The sequence below is a fragment of the Thamnophis sirtalis genome, unplaced genomic scaffold (genome assembly GCF_051295495.1).
Source record: "Thamnophis sirtalis isolate CommonGarterSnake01/CBP01778 unplaced genomic scaffold, rThaSir2_p1.2 scaffold_1, whole genome shotgun sequence".
Taxonomy (NCBI): domain Eukaryota; kingdom Metazoa; phylum Chordata; class Lepidosauria; order Squamata; family Natricidae; genus Thamnophis; species Thamnophis sirtalis.
Window position 1 is genome coordinate 155,833,601 of NW_028261381.1, and position 23,482 is coordinate 155,857,082.

The 23,482-nt window shown below is 38.7% G+C and overlaps 2 protein-coding genes across 5 annotated transcripts; one reads left to right on the forward strand and one right to left on the reverse strand.

Moving 5' to 3' along the window:
* Positions 1–198: 198 nt before the first annotated feature.
* DMAC2L (distal membrane arm assembly component 2 like) lies at positions 199–8,269 on the reverse strand. 2 transcript variants are annotated; one of them, XM_014062690.2, is made up of 5 exons: positions 8,144–8,269; positions 7,242–7,355; positions 3,486–3,694; positions 2,004–2,175; positions 199–368 (listed from the first exon to the last, which is right to left on the reverse strand). In XM_014062690.2, exons 2-5 carry the CDS (start codon positions 7,343–7,345, stop codon positions 254–256), a joined length of 600 nt encoding a protein of 199 aa, XP_013918165.2. In that variant the 5' UTR covers positions 7,346–7,355; positions 8,144–8,269; the 3' UTR covers positions 199–253. The 2 variants fall into 2 exon arrangements, with proteins under 2 accessions (XP_013918165.2, XP_013918166.2); XM_014062691.2 differs by lacking the exons at positions 7,242–7,355; positions 8,144–8,269 and adding an exon at positions 6,882–7,162.
* A 41-nt stretch (positions 8,270–8,310) lies between these two features.
* L2HGDH (L-2-hydroxyglutarate dehydrogenase) lies at positions 8,311–21,528 on the forward strand. 3 transcript variants are annotated; one of them, XM_087728794.1, is made up of 10 exons: positions 8,311–8,444; positions 9,082–9,197; positions 10,048–10,199; positions 12,556–12,687; positions 14,540–14,702; positions 16,320–16,354; positions 17,711–17,878; positions 18,377–18,534; positions 19,284–19,415; positions 20,895–21,528. In XM_087728794.1, the coding sequence occupies exons 1-10, from the start codon at positions 8,335–8,337 to the stop codon at positions 21,088–21,090; spliced, it is 1,362 nt and encodes a 453-aa protein (XP_087584920.1). In that variant the 5' UTR covers positions 8,311–8,334; the 3' UTR covers positions 21,091–21,528. The 3 variants fall into 3 exon arrangements, with proteins under 3 accessions (XP_087584920.1, XP_087584925.1, XP_087584933.1); XM_087728799.1 differs by lacking the exons at positions 8,311–8,444; positions 9,082–9,197 and having other exon boundaries at positions 10,068–10,204; XM_087728807.1 differs by lacking the exons at positions 8,311–8,444; positions 9,082–9,197; positions 10,048–10,199 and having other exon boundaries at positions 14,511–14,702.
* Positions 21,529–23,482: the final 1,954 nt, after the last annotated feature.

Here is a 23,482-nt window from a genome sequence, read left to right on the forward strand (position 1 = left end):
TTTTCCCATAAAAACATAAAAGACCCTTAAGAACAGAGGCTTGTTTCTCATCTTTTCCATACATTCTGGGATTCTGTATCTTATACAAGGGGAGTATTAGAGCTTAAGGAGCAGTCTGTGTGCCTTGCATGCTTCTGTCTGCAGCCTCCTCCTCTTAACTAGGCCAAGGAGCTCCACAATAACCATGGGCTGCTCAGAGGATCGTTTCACAGATTTAATAAAGCAAATGATGCCACATAGAATGGTCAGGATTTTAGTCCAAGTCTAATTCAAGCTCAAGTGCTGGCATTGATTTCTTAAGGGACTGAACAGTTCTTTCCTTCTCTCGTATCCCTGGCAGATCACTCAGGAATAAATATTCCAGGTTGCTGTTAGAAATTAAATAAAAGGAGAGAGAAAGATTGCTGTTAGCAAAATAGTTGTTCAGGGACACAGAAAGCAAAAGGCGCCCATTTCACAATACTCATTAGTGTCATCAATATCTTATTTTCAATAGAATAAATACTATGTCACACACCCCTCCCCAAAATTTTACAAGCATTTATACAATTAAGCTCATATTTATGTTTTCAATATGCCCAGCAAAAAACCCTGATACGTGTAGTCCTCGACTTACGCCCACAATTGAATCCAACATTTTTATTTTTAAGCAATAGACAGTTGTTAGTGAGTTTTGCCCCATTTTATGACCTTTCTTGCCACAATTGTGAATTGAATCACTGCAGTCGCTAAGTTGGTAACACAGCTGTTAAGTGAATCTGGCTTCCCCACTGACTGCTCATCAGATGGTTGAAAAAGGTGATCACATGACCTTGGGACACTGCAACTGTCATAAATATGGGCCAGTTGCCAATCATCCAAATTTTGATCACATGATCATGGGGATGCTGCAACGGTCGTAAGTATGAAAAACAGTTACAAGTCACTTTTTTTTAGTGCTGTTATTTCTTTGAACAGTTACTAAACAAATGGTTGTAAGTCAAGAATTACCTGTACATTAACTGAAGCAATGAACATACTGTAAGCTTTCCAGCATACACAAAGGCAAAAACATTAGAGATGGTGGCGCAATCAGAATTCTAGACAGACACATGGATCTGTGCATACATTGTAAACAATCTCTTAATTTCAACAGTACAGAACATCTGTAGCTCAAGGTTGCACTCTGGGGGGGGTCTTAGTCTTCTCTAAGCTGAGTTGTCCCAAAGGGGCTTTTTCAAGAGACAACTGGACTTTCTGGTTTTTCTTTCAAAACATTTCGCTTCTCATCCAAGAAGCTTCTGGAAGAAGCTTCTTGGATGAGAAGTCTTCAAAGAAAATCCAGAAAATCCAGTTGACTCTTTAAAAAAAAAGCACCTTTGAGACAACCATGACCTGGATGACTGAGAATCTCCATAGACATCTAAGCTAGGTTGTTTTCCTGCAAACGTAGGCTAAGTATTGTTATCAGTGCATGGATGAGAGAAGATGGCTGATTGTTTATATGTAATAGGTTTTCTACTATAGGTAGTCCTCAACTTACAACTCTTTAATGGTTCAAAGTTATGACAGCCTTCGAAAAAACGACTTGTGACCTGTACTTGCACTTACAACCATCACACCACCCCGTTGTCACATCATCAGAATTCGGGCATTTGGAACTGGCTTGCGTTTACAACTGGTTGCGGCATCCTACAGCCATTGCAAATAATGCCGATTAGGGAAGCTGGATTTGCTTAATAGCTATGTGATTTAATTAATGACCATCTGATTCAGTTAATGACTGCTATGAAAATTGTAGTAATATCAGGTCCAACTGATCTTAAGACTGCAATAACTTAGGAAAGAAATTCCAATTCTAATTGTGGTTGTATGTTGAAGACTACGAAAGAAAATAATCAAGCTCAGAGAACACCGAGAACTTAACTGTTTCTAACTTATCTAGGCTGCAGCAGGGAAAACAGCCCACACAATCATCATAACTACTTTATAAAATATAGAGGTGTGTTAATTGTGTTACATACCTGAGCTTATGCAATGCAATGATGCCTTTGTCTGTAACATTTCCACAAGAAATGAGAAATAAACGCAGCAAGCTCTTCTGCAGGTTTGGAGTCTCGCTAATCCGTTGTAAGCATGCATCCTCAATGTATATGCACTTGCAAAACTTTATTTCTTCAAGTTGCTTTAGACCATCTGAAATAGCATAATGTCTTGTTAAGGGAAGAGCTTATTACAAAAAGGTTATGTGAGGGGCTTCTGCTCTGATCCATATACTGACTGGACTCACATCATTTTAAGTTACAATTTGGTTTGCTTAGTTTTAGTTCAGTTTGTTGCATGAATTTGGCTATTAAGAATTTAAAAACTATGGTTTATAGATTAATGTAAAACTATTCCATCATATGGAACATGCTTCGTCACTATTAGTTTGTGCACCCAGCAATAACAATAGCAAAGTTTCACTAAGCACAGTAAGTGGAGCCTCTCTACTGGCATTAGATAAAATCAAACCATTCTGATTTTGGTAAAGGCAATCCAGCAAGATCACATATAATTTAGAATTACAATAATGAATTTGTGCCTTACATATTATATGGGGTGCAATTGAATAGGCAAAGTCTGTTTTCACAACAGTGGAGAAAATAGTTTTAACTTCTTATAGAAATTTTTTAAACGTTTTTTTTTTTAGGAACCTCTGGTGAAAGTGATATTTTTCTTTTTTTAAAAAGGACTATAACTCTTGAGAAAAGGGCCTGGATAATTTCTAACATCTCTAGGCAAGGCATCTGTCTACATACAATAGATTTACAAGCTATTGCCAGTCATTGTTTTACTTGGACCAATATTATGACAAAACCCACAATTAATCAAGATTTTGACATGGTATAAGTCTAGTTTCATGGTTTGCACAGAACTCTAAATCTTAATGGAGAATATCATGTATCCTATAATCCAAACAAAAACACATTCTGTTTTGTATTACTTGTAAGGCAAATATATTCCTAAATACAAGCCTCCTTAATCTGGATAAGAACCAATTATGTGTTGCTTGTGGTGGCTGGGCATTATAAGAATTGAAACCAACTCATTTGGAAGGCAGCAGATCAGGGAAAGTTGCCTATTGTCTCAAAATTACACTTTTGATAATTCTGTGAAAGACTGGCATGAAATAGGTAAAGGAAATTGTGTTATGGGTAGAGGGGGGATTGTCTTCCTGATTTCAGTAGATACCATTAAGATAATAGTGGTGCAAATGAAATAACTGCTATGCACTATTATTGAAGTGAACTGCCCTTAAGCAGAATTCGCTATGTATAAAAGCAATGCACCAAATAGGCTGTAGTTTCTATGATGTCTTTTGCACAATTCTTTAAAAAGGCAAGCTTCTTGTATCAGAGCAACACAAAGGAAAAGGGGCTAGCAGGCAAATAACAAACTTTATCAAATAATTTGTCTGCGAATATCTACAGATTAAATTAGTTATGTTAGGCTCAGTAACATACCAAAATAATCAAATCCTCTGTTCATGATGCAAGATTCTGTGGCATTGATTGCTTGGATCTTATATTTCTCCAGCGGACCCATAGGGATTGCATTGTAATCTTGTTGCCATTTGTCAAAGCCATGGTAGCGCACTGATGCACCACACCGAAGGAGCCACTCTGAAGCTGCTCTATCTGGACCAACAGCGCGGATTCGTTCATGGTCAACCCTGGCAAGAAGGCATCGCAATGAGTTCTTTCCACTACATGCAGTATCTTCAAATCAACATAGACGGTGTAAAGGACCACAGATTAAATCTAGTGTTTTTCAAATTGGCAGTTTTAAGATGTGTGAACATGCTGGTTGGAGAATTCCAGGAATTGAGGTCCACGCATCTAAAAGTTGCCAAGTGTGAGAAACACTGGATTAAAGGTTCATTAAATACAAATAGGACCATTCATTTAAAGATGGTTCATAATTATGACAGAAAAAGTGATTTATGACCTGTCATCACACTTATGACCATTACACAACAACACACACATCCCTCCATAGTCACGCTGCAGTTCAGGTTCCTAGCAACCGGTTTGCATTTACAACTGGTCGTAACAATCTACAGTCATATTAATGCAATTTTGATCTACCCAGCCAGTTTCTAATAAAACACGTCAATTAGAGAAGCTAAATTTGCTTAAGAACCCACATGGCTGTAAAAATGGTTGTAAAATCAGGTCTGATTATGACTTGCTTTATGACCACCCTAAAAACAGAAATTCCTGTCCTAAATGTGGTTGTAAATTGAGGACTACAATATGCATCTGTATTTAATGGACAGGCTTGAAATAAAAGTTCTGGGGATATTTGATAATTATGGGGATCATGGCAGACAAGGAATTTATTTTTCCTGATGTGATCCTGAAAAAACTATCTCCCCAATTTAACATCTGTTAATATCCTTTGTTCCTTAACACTAGCATTCAGATGAAATCCACTGGGCCTAAATAAGATTTATCCCAATTAATTCAATGCAAATTACAATTCTTTAAGGTTTTTAGTTTGACCAGTTCACTGGAATATTTCTTTACTTATGTATTGCACTAATATCCCACCATAATCATAAAATACATTATTATAAAATACAAAACATATAACTTAAAACAGCATCTGCTGTCAACCTCCCTCCATTTTCAGCAGTTTCTGGAAGGTCCCTCAAGTTGGGCCAATCAAACTTTCCACAGGAGGCTGTTCCAGAAGGCTGGCGGCTGGCCCATACATTAAAAACTATCTCTAGGCTTCAGCCCTCCCGACCTCCCAACCAGCTGCTTTTCCTGGCATGATTTTAGAAATTAGGGTTAGTTTATCTAATGTTAGGGTCAAAGCCTTACATTAATACACTTCTGTGAAAGAAACCTGGTTAAAAAATAAATGTGGTGCATTATTCACTAAGTAAATCATTGTGTAGGTCAGAGTGGAAAATAGCCTTGGGGGATGATGGTTAAAGTTTTCCTATTAATAGAGTTGAGAAAAATACTGTAGATTATATGTAACTTATAAGTCATTTCCACCAGTAAGTGTGGGATATATTCACACAATAAAAAGACATTTGTTTTAGGTTTTTGGCTTAATGTACTATATATGAATCCATCCCTTATGCTTTAAAAACTTCTGGATTGTGTTATGAGAACCATGTTAATTGTAGCTAAATCCAATTATAAACAAACCATAATTTACATAACATATAAGCTCAATCTTGATTAGCTGTCTTGAAAGTCCTTTGTGAAAAGGTAATATATTCAATAACAATAAAGAATAACATAGAACAGATATATCTTGGAAGTGCATAGAAGCAATATTAAAATAGACATTTAACCACTCATTTAATTTGAATATATACATACATTGTCTAAGCAAACCTTAAACCATGATTTGCCTAGTGTTTATTGACTAAACACAACTGTATAAGTTTAAGCAAAAATAAAGACACAGTTTGCAAATCACAGTACCTTAGTTCATAAAACACAATGGGTACAAACTAAAGGTAAATGTTCCCCTCGCACATATGTGCTAGTTATTCCCGACTCTAGGGGGCGGTGCTCATCTCCGTTTCAAAGCCAAAGAGCCAGTGCTGTCCGAAGACGTCTCTGTGGTCATGTGGATGGCATGACTAAACACCAAAGGATCAAGGAACGCTGTTGCTTTCCCAATGAAGGTGGACCCTATTTTTCTACTTGCATTTTTACATGCTTTCGAACTGCTAGGTTGGCAGAAGCTGGGACATATAACGGGAACTCACTCGGCGCTAGGGATTCGAACCGCTGAACTGCCGACTTTCTGATCGACAAGCTCAGCATCTTAGCCACTGAGCATCTGAGCCCTCACTTTGGCTGTGAACATTTTGGTTTAATCTTAAACTACAACCTCAATCAAGGTCAAGATGAAGTTCCTGCATTTCAGGATAAGCAATGTGGGTCCTGTGGCTGCCATTGTGCTCTCAGCTGCATCTCTTCTAGTCTAGGAGTCCCCCCTGCCCCTCACTTGGCTTGTTGCAAAACAAAGCACCAGCCGTTAAACATTGAATGACTATTCTTAACCTCTCAGAACATCAAGGGAAATATACTAGTGGAGCTACTATAGTAGTCATGTTGTGAATGCACTCATCAAATGTATCCTAAACCAAAAAGTTTCTTAATTTTACTGTAATCAAACAGGAATATTTATTTCTACACTACCTTTCTGTATGAATACTTAAGGTGGCCTAGAGTTGTTAAAGCTACCAAGAATATAATCAATGCAACTGAAAACAAAAATTAAAAATGGCTTTCATTGTGGCCCTTCTTCTAAATCTTCTTAAGAGCCCCTATATGCTACTCCAATATTATTCAGCTCAGCTCACATTAATGAAGCAAAACATTTCATCCCCAGAGATCATACATATTAAACACTATTAGAAGATTGCCATCTCAAATTCGATACACATACGATCTGTGTATTCAGGGATAAAAAGCCTCAGAGATTTCAAGTTGGAAATCAATGACTAGTCATGCAATCACTCAACCAAAAAGTTCCTTGGACACCAAAAATTATGCTGGGATTCCAGCTCCCACTTCCCAGGAAGCACTGAATATCTTTCCTGCAGTCCTAAAGGGCAGTCGCTCTTATTTGTTTTCCCTAAGCATTTTGATCAGTAGGATTCTGCAGCTTCAAAATTTAAAATTTAATTTAAAAATTTTAAATTTAAATTTAAAAATGTCCTTTATAACAGAGAGGTATTGCACTTGCATGAGGTTTAAGGTATTGTATTGAATCATAACAAGTACACACATCCCAATTAATTTCAATATATGAAAAACATCAAAGATGACTGGACCACTATATATGAGATAAGATTGCCAAGTAGGTATGAGCTTATAACTCACATTTTGCTGTCTGAGATACAAACAGCATCTTTTTCCCTTCCACAAATCTTCCATGAAACCAAGAGGCAGGAATGCAATTTTAGGGGCTCAGAAGTGTTGGGGTTCGCACCTTTCCCTAGCAAGTGCCTCTTACGGCAGCTGCCTTCTTTAACCGAATGGTCATGTCAACCTGGAGAATCATTCATACTTTCATGAGAGCGCTAGGAAAATTCAAACCCCAGCTCACTCTTAGTAAGAGTGCTACAATTCTCAAGGCTGGTTCAGAAGGCAATCATTTCTGCAACTAATTTCACTAGTTTCAGCCGGCATTGTACAAGCAACTTATGGAAACAACTTCATTTTTCTTGCCTGTGTTCTTACTGATTGAACACTGCGTTTAACCATCCCCAGAAATGCCTCCGCAGCCCAGCAGGCGGCTGCCTCTTCAACAATTTCGTTTGACGGATCAGCACTTCCGTCAACATCGCGTAACTTCTGAAAGAGATCATAATAATGACAGCTCAGTGGATTTCCAGAAACCAGTCACATTACCTTCATCAGTAACTTCTGACCCAGGATAACTAGCCACATATGGGGTGGATTTGCACACACAAAAAAGTGCATTATGGCTCAGGGCAGTCTATTACTCTAGCCATGATCTCTGCCCAATCTCTCTACTACAACATTGCGGGGGGGGGGGGGGAATTAGAGGGCAGTTCTCTCCCTACTGCAAGCAAGGAAAGGAACAATGGCTGATGGGGTGGGGAGGGGATGCTCAGACATTTGGGGCTACTGTATTGTAGAAGGCAAAAACCCCTTCTGCATCTCTCCTTCGCCCACAACTTAGACCTTCAGGCCCACCCGATGAGAGCCCAGGGGTGTATTAACCATTAAGCAGACTAAGCACCTGCTTAGGGCACCAGGCCCAAAAGTGGCACCACAAAGTTGAGGAAGAAAGAAAAAAACAATGAAGATTTGTACAGTATGTATAAAGGAGGAGGGCACCAAGATTTGTCAGTGCTTAGGGCACCAGTGAGTCTTAATTCGCCTCTGGGAGAGCCTGCCCAGCCCAGCTCCCGAGAGCCGCTGCAGGGCTGATGATGCTCCTGGGACTAACTCCGCCTTGGCATAGCGAGCAGGGGATCGAGGGGTGTTGTTGCAAGCGCATCCATCAGCGGGATGCGGCAAAAAGGCCGCCCCGACCTTCCCTCTCTGCATGGAGGAGCTCGGCCTGCCTCCCTCTCCGAAGGGCCGGAATGGCGGCACATTCTGGGGAAACGCACCTCGGGCGCGATGGCGCGGTGACGTCTCCCTCCGCCTCCGCGGGATTCCTTCAGTCGTAGCGGGACCTGCGCGGCCTCCGATGTGCTTCTCCCCCCCACCCACACCCGCAAGGCCCGACCTGTAGCGGGCGGAGAAGGAGGAGGAGTCGGGTAGACTGGCTCGCTCGCTCTCCCGCCCGCCAGAGCTCGCAATGATCCCGGCGTGGCGTCGGGTCGTCGGCGGGGCCTGGCGCCCTTGTCGGGCCGGGGGTCGGGCGATGCCCTCGCGGCCTCTCAGCGCCGACAACGGCCGACGGAGGAGGTGAGCAGCTGGTAGCGTCGGTCCTGGGCTACCAGCCCCGCCATTTGCGCCTCCCTCCCCCGCTTCCCCAGGGCAGCAGCCTGCAGCACCGAGCGGCGTAACTTTACAAGCCGCTGCTAGGTAGACATTCAACAGGGAGAGTTTTCCTCTGCGGGGGAAGTCCTTAAAAAGAGAAAGTGAAGCAGCGCAATTTAAACTAATGCCCCGAGCTTAAGTATTTCCGTTTGTTGGGATCTGAGATGTAATTGCACCAGCTCTTAAGCACCTCTCCGTTTCCATGCCAGGAACAACTTTTGCACAGTAGTGCTACTGCTAAGTAGAAATTCAGAAATTGGCTGGTTTTACAGATTACACTTAAGCCCTAATGAGCTTTGCCTGGTTGACATGTGCAGCCTGTTGGATGGATTCTGCTATTTTAAGCCACAGTTGTAGGTTTAGTTTGCACAAACCCAGTCAGTTGTGATTATGCAACAGACCATGATAACTCAATATGTGGCTTAATATAATAGGAATCATTGCCTAATAACTATAAGTCATTATAGTTCATCATAAAAATAAGTTGTAATTAATCTTGATTTTTTTAAAAAAAAATCTGGAGTTTGTGTCTTGCGAATGATCTTTTCAATGTTTTTGACAGTACCTTTGATGTTGTTGTCATTGGTGGTGGAATTGTGGGTCTAGCATCCGCCAGAGAGCTTAGTCTGCGGCATCCGTCTCTTGCTTTTGCAGTACTTGAAAAGGAAAAGGAATTAGGTATGATATCTAAAACTGATAAAACAGTTGACAGACTTCTATATTATTTCCACTCATATGTTTAACTTATAGGTAAGGGTATTCCTTTAGTATTAAATGTTATACAGGTAGCTCTTGCTCAGTGATTGCCTTGTTTAACCACAGTTCTCAGTTACAATAGCTTGTGACCAATCCTTGGATTTACAATCTTCACAGGTGTATAAAGCAAAGAAAAGCTGAAGTAAAAACATAAGCACAGTTATGGTTTCATTTAGTGACCACTTAGCTTAATAACCAAATTGCTGGCCTCAATTGTGGTTGCTGAAAGTGGATTACCTCCAGTTCAGATAGATACAATCCATTAAAAATCTTTTTGATGGGCCAATTTTACATCTCATTTGTCATAAGACAACATTAAAATTCCTAGTAACTTTTGTCACAATTTTTTGTGGCCATTCAATGGAAAATTGATGATTTCTAGGATATGGATTTTGTTGCCTACATAGAATAGTATGATTTCTATAGTTTTCTGAGAAATAGAAGCCTATTGTATCTATGTATAGTTTCCTGTATATCTTGGTTTTGCATAGCACACAGCTGTCTCCAAAAAAAATCAGGAACAGGTCATGAGAATAAATGTCTATTTTCTATTTGCTTGATATTTTAGTGAGTTCTTAAATCTTACTGCTTAACATAAATGTTTACATTTTCATATTATGTGGCTCTTTTTATGCTTATTTCTATTTTACCTTGCTATCTTTTCCCAAACTAACACTGAAATTATGTAAAATAATTCAATAATATTTTGACTAACAAAATATTTCTATGTATTAGAAGATCAATACAATGATAGATGTAACTTTCTATTTAGCTCTCCATCAAAGTGGGCATAACAGTGGTGTTATTCACAGTGGAATCTATTATACACCTGGATCCCTAAAAGCCAAGTTGTGTGTAGAAGGAGCTGTTCTCTGCTATGAATACTGTGACCAAAAAGGAATCCCATATAAACAATGTGGCAAGGTAGGGTAAGTGCTGAAATGTTTGCTGTTAATCTTATACAGCTCCAAATACAGTTGATTAAGTTACTTAATTTTCTTGGGGGCACTATACTAGGATGTTCTAAAATCTAAATGATTCTAAAGAGAAGCAGATTTAATCCTACTATAACTCTAATGCACTTCATTTATGATTATTGTTATTATTCAAATAACAGGAGAATTGGCCCAAGAATCATACAATAGGTACACACTAATCTGGGATTGTTGGATTTTCTTATTCTGATTTTTTTCATTACTGCTTTATAATCGCTGAACCAACTTTCCAGTCATGATATAATCTGCAGCCTTAAGAGTTACACAGAATGAAATGTTACTGATTAGCCTTTTCCATCATTGTTATACAGTAACATCAGAAACACACACACACACACATGTTGTATTTGTGCTGATAAATAAATAAAGGGAGACTAGTATAGATCTATTTCAAGCTATTTAGCTCTCATCAGCTAGCCATACTGGGATCCCAGTAAGGGTATGGCTAGCTGATGAGAGCTAAATAGCTTGAAATAGATCTATACTAGTCTCCCTTTATTTATTTATCAGCACAAATAAAAAAAAAACACACACACACACACATTATATATATATATATATACACACACACATATATATACACACACACACACACACACACACACGTGTGTGTGTGTGTGTGTGTGTATTCTCATGCGTATGATTGCATTAGCTCAATTTCCCTTGGTCCATTGCTTTATTGTTATTTTTATATTTGCAATTGCAGTATATGAACACAAATCAGCATATCTATTTATCTATCTTAGAATAATTGTGTCCTTTGAAAAAAACAAATTGTATGTCAGTTGATTTTGATGTCAGGGAAGGGTGACTAATATGACATCTCCCTAAAGCTGCAACAATTTACAATTAAATCTTATGGGGAGCAATTTGGGTGCTGTTTCAATTGGCAGAAAGATGGTACAGATAATTTTATTCACAGGAAGGCATTCAAGATTGTATCTTAAGCTCACTGCCTGACTAGAAATGTCTGCCTGCCAAATACTAGAAAATAGGCTTTAAAAAAATTCAGCCATAACATACCACGTTGTTTGAATTAGTTCATATACTAGGCTTATACAGTAGCTAAATTCTTCCAACTGTCCCCAAAATAAAGTCTAAATGGAATCTCTCTTTTTTTGTACCTTTTAGTCAATTTTTGGCACTTGGCAGGTCCTTGCAGTTTTCTTGGCATGATTCTTTTTCATAAATGGTTTACCACTGCCTTCTTCCCAGAGCTGAGGGAATGAGGGGCTCAAGGTGACCCAGCTGGCTTTGTGCCTAAGGCAGGACTAGAACTAGATCTGTTTCAACTTGGCCATGCAACTGGTAGAGTCCTCAAATTTCATGGGGAGCTCTGATCCAAATACTAGCCAAGCCTCACCTTGCTTAGCTTTGAAGCCTAAACACAATAGTGGCTGCCACCTGCTGAGTCAACAAAGGAGGCCTAATGGTGAATAAGATAAGATTATTCTGTTTTCTCTTAAGTGTTTGGAGTAGATGCTGAAAAAACACTTGGTATAATGCAACTCTCTTTCTTTCGTGATAAGAGAAAAAGCAGCCTAATACTTATATCAGAAGTTCCCAAATTTGGCAACTTTAAGACAGCGGACATAGCTGGAGAATTCTGGGAGTTGAAGTCCACATGTCTGTAAAACTATTTTATATTGTTATGTTTGTCTTGGTTTTTCTTTTTGTGTGTGTGTTTTTCCCCCTGTTTTTTAAAGGTAAAAATGTTTAATAAAAACTATTTTTTTTAAAAAAAGAAAAAGTCCACAAGTCTTAAAAGTTGCCAAGTTTGAAGACCTCTGACTTATATCATCCAGAGAAGTAGCAGGTTTATAATATTTCTAGCCAGTTCAGCTCTCACTGACAATTACTTTAAAGAACAAGAGACTCTGGCTTCTTCTACGGTTCTCTGATCCAGTGTTTCTCAACCTTGGCAACTTGAAGATGTCTGGACTTCAACTCCCAGAATTCCCCAGCCAGCGAATGCTGGCTGGGGAATTCTGGGAGTTGAAGTCCGGACATCTTCAAGTTGCCAAGGTTGAGAAACACTGCTCTGATCCAAAGAAATTAAGAGTCCATAGTTTGTTTTTTAATCAAGAAAGAATATCAGCAAGGAAAGATCCCTCCAGCTAAATAAAGTTATGAAGCACAATTAATTTATATTGTAATTTTAATTAAAGTCTAATTTAATTCAATATTCTATTTATTCACACTTTGCAGTGTGTGATTGTCTCCTGTTGTTCGTCCACTGTATTTTTTGGTTCTGCGGTTGCTCTAGTTTCTTATTTCTTTGGCAGCTGATTGTTGCAGTGGAACATGAAGAAATTCCAAGGCTCAAGGCACTTTATGAAAGGGGGACACAGAATAATGTCCGGGGGCTGCAACTAATCTCTCCCAAAGAAATACAAGCCAAGGAACCCTACTGTCGGGTAAGCTGCTGTCTTGCTGTGCAGTTTCTAATCTTTTGGGATGGTACCCGGCAAAGTGTGAAAATATCTCCATGCAGCTTAACAATAGTAGTACATTAAATTAAAGTTGATATAGAAAATTAAATACAGGATTTCTGATTTCCAGGATGCTGTTTCCTCTTCGTGAAAGAGCTGACAAGTACACTACCTTAGATTTTCCACTTTTTCATTTTCCTACGTCATTTTCCTCTTTGACTCTGGAGAAATCTTTTGAGGTCTTTTCTGGCATTTTTTGTTCATTTCCCCCTGAATAGTAGCACAACTGTTATTTATAGACTTGAAGAGTTTTGGCAGCCCATTGAACAGACCTGGAAGATAATACATATTAGCAATAGCAATAGTAGTTAGACTTATGTACCGCTTCATAGGGCTTTCAGCCCTCTCTAAGCGGTTTACAGAGTCAGCATATTGCTCCCAACAACAATCCGGGTCCTCATTTTACCCACCTTGGAAGGATGGAAGGCTGAGTCAACCCTGAGCCGGTGAGATTTGAACAGCCGAACTGCAGAACTGCAGTCAGCTGAAGTAGCCTGCAGTGTTGCATTTAACCACTGCACCACCTCGGCTCTCAATTCTCTGACATCATATCCAATCTGCAGGTTCTTAGTTTTTCACGTTTGGGAATTACACGTTACCAGAATGCATCTCTTCTTCTTCAAAGTGGATGCTGCATTTTTTGACCTATCAGAGCCTTGAGTGTCTTTCATCCTGTTCCATGAAGATGAGGTTGGTAAGGTGGAAGCCATGCACTGGCTTCTAGAGCAGGTTGCTGAGCTACTTACTAGTGGCACTTAACTTCTGATCCTCTTGCTTCTCTGGGTCACAAGCTTTTGTTTCTTCTTGTGTTCTTTGGCATTCGTATCATTTCTTTGCCCTTACTGAGTTGCTTTAACCATCATAGCAAGCAATTTTTTACCCTCCCTCATGTCTGATGATGCAGTATATAAGCTCTTTATTCCTTCATGTACTCTTCTAATGACACAAAGCTTCCACTTCCAGCAGGCACGGTTTGAGTTTTCTGTTTGAAAGACAAACCTTCATACCTTACAGATCACCACAAAGCGTTCTTCGCTGTTCCATGTTGCTTGGAGTTTCCCCATGCAAAACTAACATGCTCACTTATTTTGGTTAGATGTTTCCAGATGTTTCTCTGGAAGAGCTCTAGCTGAGGCCAAATTCTCCTCCCAGTCAAGTCTGCGGCTGTTCAGGAGTCAGTAGCTCATGGTAGTTTTTATCAAGCCCCAGCATGTCTTTAACCTTTACCTTAGACAGAAAAGCAGGCCTGCTCTTCAAAGTCTCCAACGATCATACCCAATCAGTTGCTCAGATACAAGAGTCCATCTTCTTTTTTTCTTTGTATCTTCTCCTTTTTCCAGGCAAAATCCTCCAGTTTGATCTCTCAGACTGCAAATGCCTATTAATTAATGCGTTGACTTCCAGAAATAAGTTTCAATCCATGCCTGTCACTCTTCAGTATTTTACCTCACCAAATCTCTTTACCAGTTGTTGGTTTCAAAGGTAGGAATGGTGTCAATAATTGTACTGGGAATGTCAGATGGTCCCGCTCTAAGGTTCTTTTGAACAAACCATTTTGGCAAATATTAATCTAGCGCCACTTTCATGTGCTTTAAATTGTCCTCCTGTCATTCCTTGCCAATAAGCAGCACTATCTGAGTAAGCACGTAGACCTAATTAAGCATGTAGGCTGCCTTGCTGAAAGTTGCATTGATTCAAATGGCCCCTTTGTGTCTTCTTTGTTCTTTCAATATTGACCCTGTGAACAGATGTGTTGTCCCTGCGTCCACCTTTTCAGGGGTTGATGGCTCTGGATTCCCCATACACCGGCATTGTGAACTACAGGCAGGTGGCCCTAGCCTATGCTGAAGATTTTCAGACAGCTGGAGGTACTGTCTTGACAGAGTTTGAGGTGGAACAGATGGATATGGCAAAGGAAAGTGCTGAAGGAAGTAAAGAAGGTAAGTTACAGTGGATCATTTGTTTCTGACACCTCTACAGTTACGGTATACTCTTCCCCAATGTTCTTTGGAATTTTCCTCTCAGGATTCACTGTAATATGCAGACCTTGAACTCAACATCTCAGGGGTTTCCACAAAGCAGAAGGAGTCAAACTATTCTCCAAAGCACCTGAGGGCAGAATAAGAAGCAATGGGTGGAAACTAATCAAGGAGAGAAGCAACTTAGAATTGAGGAGAAATTTCCTGACAGAACAATTAATCAGTGGGACAGCTTGCCTCCAGAAGTTGTGAATGCCCCAACATTGGAGGTCTTTAAGAAGATGTTGGATAGCCATTTGTCTGAAATGGTACAGGGTTTCCTGCCTAGGCAGGGTGATGGACTAGAAGACCTCCAGATTCCAAGATGCCATGCCCTTTCATCTCCTAAAACTTTTCAAAAAGCAAAAGTTGGTCTCTTCCAATTTTAGAATACATTTTTTGATGTTCCATGCAAAATCCAGAGTGCCCTTTAGGCGGACACAAATTTAAACTACAACAAAGTTTACTTCATTTGACCTTAAATGTGTGTTAACCAGCCTAGTATACATGGACAACACACCAAGGTTTAAAAAACCCTGGCTTAGCATAGTCCATACACACAGATGGCATTTTCTATGCATTTAAAGATTGTGCAGGTTGAAATTGCCTTCAGCACTTAGGTTGCTTTGAATAAGTGGTATGGTTCAGATGATTATGTTATAGGATACCTTTTCAGAACTTCTTCAAAAATTGCTGTAAATTTGATAGTTACTAAATTTTACTTTAGAACTCATTCATATCCAAAAGACAGAGGGGTTATACCTAGTAAAAAGGACAATTGAACAACTTTTTTCCTTGCAATTTAATAAAGAATAACAAATATATGTTAGAAGCCATTACAATTGGTCTGCTACTTGGTTTGAAATCTATACTTCAAATCCTTTTATTAAAAGAAAATTTAGCAAGAAAAAGTTGTTTTATGTTTCATCAATCCCAGAATTCAGAAGAAAATATCTTCTGATCACTTTTGCCAAAGGATACCTAGTAATATAGATATTGTTTGAGTAAACAGAAAGGCAGAAAGGGAGATAGAACAAGGGGACAGCAAAATGCAATTCAAAAGGTATTGTGCCAAGCAAACTACATGGATTGTGTCCATAAGTCATCTGGATTCAAGTTTGATTCAAAGGAGAGTTGATATTTTATGTTGCTAGAGTTCCTATTTTTGGATTATTAGGAGTTCTTTAGTCAGATCTTTTTTTTCAACTTATTGCATGCTGTTTAAAATGGTTTAGTGTACTTCAAAATACACTCAATGTTTTATGAGAGGGCTTGAATGGAATTCAAACTAAACAAAGGCCGAGAAAAGAAACACATTTTTTAATGGACATAAAACATACTTAAGAATATATATTAGAAAGAAGTCAGGGTTTTTCCTCTTATGCTAGCATCTTAATTAAGATGCTTCTACAAGAAAAAGAAAATGGCTGCAGATTAGCCCACTTTCTCTTCAGAAACTACCATTTGGGTTTTAGTTTTGCACAAGGGATAAAACAATTGCTTCATAACCCATTTAAATTCTTTTCATATTATTTGTAGGGATGAAATATCCAATTATTGTTAGAAATTCAAAGGTAAGATAACATTCAATTCAAATTTTAAAATACATACATTTGACCTTCTGGTATTTTTACTTACTAAGCATATTTTTTACATTAATTGATGATTTAGTAGGTTAATACTTTAGTTACTTTTATATTACACTCAGTTTAGAATGCTGGTTTGTATATTCGTTTAATTCACAGAGTTTTTGCAGCAATAAAATAGGAAGATGTAGAAAATTAAGGTAAAAATGACATCCGAGTGCATATACATAATTTATTAATAATTTATTAATAAACACCATCAGCATCTGCTTTTTATAATAAAATAAATACTTTCCAAAGTCTTTAAACATATCTATGTTTATGTTATTTTTCAGCCATCTATGCTTTCATATGCAATCATCTTCCAAGTTCATCTCTAAGGAAATCTGAGAACTAAATTAATATACAAAACAGTATTCAAGGTTGATGGAAAAGAAGAGTGTAATCTTCAGGTTACTTAAAGCATAAATATATACTAAAAATCAGTTGATGGAGGCTTTCCTTAGCCCTCTATATAGAAAAGCAAACATAATTCTTAATATCTGAAAATATTTAATAAAGATAATAACCATATTACAAAGCATTACAAAGGCACAGTTCTAGTAGTTTTTACAAAAATATAAAATTTTAACTGTGCCTGTTTACTAATTGTTTAAAGCAGGGGTGTCAAACTCAAGGCCCCGGAGACCAGATCTGGCCCATGGGGGGGCTTACATCTGGCCTGCAGGGCAATCCTGGAAACAGTGATGGACTGGCCTACAGTGCCTCTGCCAGCAAAAACTGAGCTTCATTTTTGCTGACAGAGGGTTGCAGGAGGCTGTCGTAGCTGAAAACTGAGCTTGGGAGCCCATTTTTGCTGGCAGAATGCTCAGGCCACCACAGGTGCCTCTGACACAAATAACTACGAGCTGGCCATGCCCATCCCAGCCCCCACCCCGAGGTCAAACACAGCCCTGATGCGTCCCTCAGTGAAATCAAGTTTGACACCCCTAGCTTAAAGCTTCTCATTCCCTGAGAAACTCTGACTTCATATGCAAGTAACCCTGCCATGTGCAGTCGCTGGACATCTGGCCTTTTTCATTGGCTAAGGTATCACTTGTTTGGCTAGACTAGCTTTCTCCAAAAGTTATCTCTCTTCCCAAAAGACCTATTTTTGATTTGAGCTTCTATTTCAGAGCAAAAAGTAATCCCTTCCTGTCCTGGTCTTAGGACAGGTCAGTTCAGACATGAGGAGCAGCATTGGAGGAAATGGAACATAGAGGAAATATCTTTGGGGATTATTTACTTTTGAGATTGTGTAAGGTATATTATAGCTGAAGTAAATTTGTGCTGCTTTTGTCACAGGGGAAGGAGGTCCGATGCCGACATCTTGTGTCCTGCGCAGGACTTTACTCGGACAGACTCTCCCAAATCTCTGGTTGTGACCCAGAGCCCCGCATTGTGCCTTTCCGTGGAGATTATTTGGTGCTGAAGCCAGAGAAGTGCTATTTAGTTAGAGGAAACATTTATCCGGTATATAATTTCTCAGTACTTTCACTTATTGGTTGGAAGGAAGTAAAACCCGGGGGTGGTGGTGGTGGTGGTGTTTAGGCACTATTGGTGTTGCAAAAAGTTCTTTAAACTTTAATAGCCTTCATAGAAAGTATCTCAATTCCCTGTCCAGATCACTGCCACATATTTCCCTTTACTCTGCCTTTCTTTTAAAAATTCCTTTTTTTAAATTTTGTTATGTGTAATTGAAATGGGCCATTTAGGCTTTGATTCATGCAGGAATCCAAATTAAAGCATCTCTGGTAAGTCGCCATCTCACTTCTGCTCAAAAATATCCAATGAAAAAGGGCCTCTCTCTCTTTGGAAAATTGACTCCCTTTATTCTCCATCTCTCTCTACAATTAAATGGGAACTCTTGTGTTTAACTGTTTTATAGTTTGCACATAGGGCGATACAGACATTCAGTACTTTCCTACCTCAAATGAATTTTGATTTGGGACATGTGTTTTGGTATGACAGGTACCTGATCCCCGTTTCCCCTTTCTGGGCATTCATTTTACCCCACGGATGGATGGTAGTGTCTGGCTTGGACCGAATGCAGTCCTTGCATTTAAACGAGAGGGCTACAAATTTTATGATTTCAGTATTCAAGATTTTATAGATGCAGCTGCTTACAGGTAATCTTTTCCAGATAGTATGCCCTCCCTCATTTTTCTGTTACTTGAGTATTATTTGGGAGCATTGCAAGAAGCCTTCAGTTGCTTGCAGGGGGAGCTGTAGGAGAGGACTGAGAGTGTGGTTCAGTTCAGGTTGTAAGTAATATTGTGTTTAGGAATGTTGGGAGAAAAAGCAAATACAAATATTCATCTTTTAAAAACCAATAGTTCAATAGAATCATTTCTATCATCTGAAGAAACAAGTGGCAGGTGAAAAAAAATGACAAGATTGCTTATTTAACAAAAATATGTTTTACTAGATTAAAAAATGAACTAAAATCATATTTTTATTCAAAGCAATTTGAAAAACAACCAATTTTACAGCATCTCCAGAATGTAAAAATGTACTGTGGCATAAACATTTTAGATAAGTCCACTTAATCAGATATGTAAAGTGAAAATCAGCAGAATAATTAAAGGCTTAAATCAAAATGACAGCTATTAATCCCAGTGCAGTATTTCTTAGCTACAGCACTAAAAAGACTTGGTTACGACTGATTTAATCTTTCAATATAATTGCGATGCAATTATTTGTTTGTACTTTTAGTTGTTTGCATCTGATCTATGAACACACAAGAGATACACATTTATTTACTATATTTCTATATTGATGTTTTCTAAGGTCTGAGAGTTTATAGAATTATGGATGATGAGAGAATTTTACCTTCTTAGCCAGCCAGATCCTAATAAACTGCTTTTTTTTCTCCCAGTGGTTTGTGGAAACTAGCGTTGAAGAATTTTTCATATGGGATGGGTGAAATGTACAGAGCATGTTTTCTAAATGCCCAATTGAAGCAGCTGCAAAGAATCATCCCTGAAGTTACCATCAATGATATTCAGAGGTAAAACAAATGTAAAATTACTGAGATATCAAGAATGGGTTCCCCCCCCTCCCACCACCTTGGTTAAATATGTTTAAGAATTTTGAAGAAGCAGCTCCATGATAAAGAGTTCACACCAGAAAAAGGCATTTGATGAAACATAGTCCAACATAGCTCTCTCCTCTTTTCTGCTACTTCCATGAGAATCAAAATTATGATACACATTTCCCCTTTGTTTCTAAGTCAAATAGATGTACTTCATGAGTTATAAACATTTGTTCAGTAACTGTTTGAAGTTATGGTGGCACAAAATGACTGGTTCTTATTCCTTGAAGTTAACAGCTGCTGCACTGACCCTGCAATCATGTGATCTAAGTTTGGGTGCTTAGCAGCCCACCTGCCCATATGACCACAGGGATGATTCATTTCCCTCCTATGTAGCTCCCCCTCTCCCCAATCTCTGGTCTTCTGCACTCAAATGAGGAATCAATTTAGACTCTAGGAAATCACAAGAGAACAAAGTCCAATCTCACACATGTATATTTTATTATTTTAATTAAACTGATCCTTTGAACTGAATCTTTGAATTAACCTGATTTATTAGTAATAACCAATTAAATTTGTAGATTTAATTTTTGTTGTTAATTGCAAAGTTGTGTCCGACCCATCGCGACCCCATGGACGTTCCTCCAGGCCTTCCTGTACTCTACCATCCTCAAGTCCATTTAAGCTCACACCTACTGCTTCAGTGACTCCATCCAGCCACCTCATTATCTGTCATCCCCTTCTTTTGCCCTCAGTCTTCCCCAGCACTAGGCTCTTCTCCAGTGAGTCCTTCCTTCTCATTAGATGGCCAAAATATTTGAGTTTCATCTTCAGGATCTGGCCTTATAAAGAGCAGTCAGGATTGATCTCCTCTAGGACTGACCAGTTTAATCGCCTTGCAGTGCAAGAGACTCGCAGGAATCTTCTCCAGCTTGTTTCTAGACAACCCATCTCTCTCAAGAAGGTCTTTATGTTTTTAATATAATACAAAGTTATCAAAATCAGTTTTTGTCCTGGTCCCATATTGTTTTTTTTAAATCTGACACCATATTTTTGGGGGGAGTACAGCCCTTTGTTTACTTAAATCCCAAGGACAAACCCTAAAATTGAATTTAAAGAAGCAAACTTGATGAGCTTCTTAGTTGTTAGCCAAAATCAAGTATCCATATTATCTATTAAGCAATCAGGATAAATTTATGTCTCTAAAAGTAGCAGAATTGTGCTACTTTATATGTTAAGTTTTGCCCACAAATGATTGCCACAGTTATTAATGTCAGGGAATACTTTTGTTTCATTTGTTTTACAGATGTATTTTTATTGGTCTATGACTCAGTTTTATTCTGTTCAATAGCCAACCATGATAGTGCAGTAATTGTCTTAGTTACCTCATATTAAGTCACTTTGGTGAGGGGGAGGATATCAAATGAAATATTGAACGTGTTTTCCTTTTTGCAGAGGACCTGCTGGGGTCAGAGCTCAAGCCTTGGACAGTGGTGGGAACTTGATTGATGACTTTGTGTTTGATAGTGGAACTGGAGACATTGCTGCTCGAATCCTCCATGTCAGGAATGCCCCTTCACCTGCCGCTACCTCCTCCCTTGCCATTGCAAAAATGATAGCCAAGGAGGTGGAGCAGAGATTCGAATTGTGACTGGACTGTGGAGACATGGGCCTCTTTGCTCCTCCTCATCTTAGCTACTGTGACAGGCAAAGAAAAGGGGTGTTTCTTGTTTGGAAACAGAGGATTAGAAAAAGGAACCACCTAATAGTTTGCTATACAAAAGCATCAAACTTGACCACGATTGGTATCACAGCACTGAAACTATTTAAAGAGATAGGCAGATCCATTGACTGTCATATTACTTTGCTAAAGAAAAATGGTGTTTATACATTAGAGCAATTAGCAAACCAGAATCTTCCTTCTTTTCCTTAAGAGACCTCCTTGTGTCTCAATAAAGTTATGTTTCCAAATAGAGTGGTAAGGGGGAGACTAGACTAAGAGAGCCAGTTCTGCCTAGGTTTCTGTTTTTTTACTTACACAAAGAATCAATAATGGCCATTAGCCTTTTAAAAATACTGGAGCAAGCAAGAGATGTGGTTGTAGACTTTTTTTCAATCTTAGATTCATCTGAAAAAAGGAGTCGATAATCGATCATGGTATCAATAGAAAAGAATATTTGTGCACTGATAATGTAATGAAAGATAGTGGATATTATAAAGATAACTGGTGCCATCTTTAGCAGAAGTTATGCTGTGAACTTCCAGGAAAAATATATCAGTCAAGCGTCTTTGGTCTTCAGTTTTTATTTTTAGCAAAGGAATGCTGACAAAAATACAAGCAGCTGGTGGTCAGAAGCAAAGTAGTGCATTATCCTTACCAAACTCATTGAAAAAAAGGACAGTAGGTTCCAAATACTGCTAGTAAAACATGGTGTTTGTCCTTCCATGTAAATATTGTCTCTGGTTTGTCTCTAGGTTTTTTTTTTCTTTTTCTCATTGCTAGAAATTAGGCCATTCTTTAAATTGCTAGCTAATGAATCAGAGATCATTTCCTGAGTTGATTTGCATACAGTCTTCCTTTTCTAAATTGCCCAAACATGTAAGTATTGTATGTGATTGAATTTGGACATTCTTTTAAAATAAAAGTTAATGGAATATGATGAGATAAAAGCATTGATCCAAACCATAATTAGAAGTCATATAGAACTTTATATTTTAGTCAATAATAAAATATAAAAAGCAGACATAAATGTGGGGGTGATGAACAAGGAAATTTTAAATGAGTTTCTTTTTAACTGAGTTTTAATGTACTGTACACTATTTTTTGTTCATCTTCAAATAGAATTGTTGGAAGTTCCAAACATCTCATTTTTTCTGAAACACTAACATCTTACAGATATTCTTTGATTTACGGCCACAATTGAGCCCATGATTTCCATTGCTAAGTAAGATACCCATATTTTTCAGAGTATAAGACGCACTGGATTATAAGACACACCAAGGTTTTGAAGAGGCAAATTTAAAAAAAGTAGGTAGGTAGATAGAGGGCTAGACAGAGAAATACAGTAGTGAGGTAGGGAGAGAGAGAGTAGTTAGGTAGGTAGATAAAGGGATAGAGAGAGAAAATGGAGAGAGAGAAATACAGTAAATGGAGAGAGTAGGTAGTTAGGTAGATAGAGAGAAATACAATAGGTAGGGAGAGAGTGTGTAGGTAGGTAGAGGGATAGAAAAAGAGAAATACAGTAGATGGAGAGAGTAGGTAGGTAGGTAAAGTGATAAAGAGAAATAGAGAAATACGGTAGGGAGAGAGAGAGAGAGTGTAGGTAGGTAGGTAGGTAGGTAGAGGGATAGAGAGAGAAATAGAAATACAGTAGATAGGTGTTTCTGCTGGCACAGCACTTGATCAATGTAATTTTCATCAATCAAAGAGCTTTCCAAAAGGAAAAAAAAAGTTTTTGCACTCTGCAAACCTCTCAAAAAAGGCCCGTTTTTCATGAAAGCGGGCCTGTTTTTTCCCCAAAAGCAAGAATAGCCTTGGGGGGGGGGCTTGCAGAGTGCTCCTGGGGGTGTGGGAGGGGGAGGGCAAAAATGAGGAAAAAAATAGCCCGTTTTTTTCCAAAAATGGGCCTGTTTTGTGTCAAAAAAATTGCATTCATAGCCTTATGGAGGCTCATAGAGTGCTGCTGGGAGCTGGGGGGCAAAAACGGCCCATTTTTTGCTTATTTCTGCCCTCCCCAACCCCCAGCAGCTCTCTGAAAGCTTCCATAAGGCTAAGCACGGCCATTTTGGTGAAGGGGGCGGGGCTTCAGGAGGCAAAAATTACTGCATTCAATGTATAAGATGCACCCAGATTTTCAGCCTCTTTTTTGAGGAAAAAAGGTGCGTCTTATACTCCAAAAAATACGGTAGTTGTTAAATGAGTTTTGCCCCGTTTCTTGCCTTTCCTGCCAGAATTGTTAAGTGAATCACTGCAGTAGTTAAGTTAGGAAGATGGTGGTTAAGTGAATCTGGCTTTCCCATTGACCTTGCTTGTCAGAAGGCTG

Coding starts and splice junctions, on each gene's coding strand:
- DMAC2L (XM_014062690.2), bottom strand. CDS start 7,345: ATGTTGACGGAAGTGCTGATCCGTCAAACGAAATTGTTGAAGAGGCAG. Junction 3,695..7,241: donor TTAAACGCAGTGTTCAATCA/GTAAGAACACAG, acceptor CCTTCTTGCCAG/GGTTGACCATGAACGAATCC. Junction 2,176..3,485: donor CAGAGGATTTGATTATTTTG/GTATGTTACTGA, acceptor ATGCTATTTCAG/ATGGTCTAAAGCAACTTGAA.
- L2HGDH (XM_087728794.1), top strand. CDS start 8,335: ATGATCCCGGCGTGGCGTCGGGTCGTCGGCGGGGCCTGGCGCCCTTGT. Junction 9,198..10,047: donor TGAAAAGGAAAAGGAATTAG/GTATGATATCTA, acceptor CTTTCTATTTAG/CTCTCCATCAAAGTGGGCAT. Junction 17,879..18,376: donor TTAGAGGAAACATTTATCCG/GTATATAATTTC, acceptor TTGGTATGACAG/GTACCTGATCCCCGTTTCCC.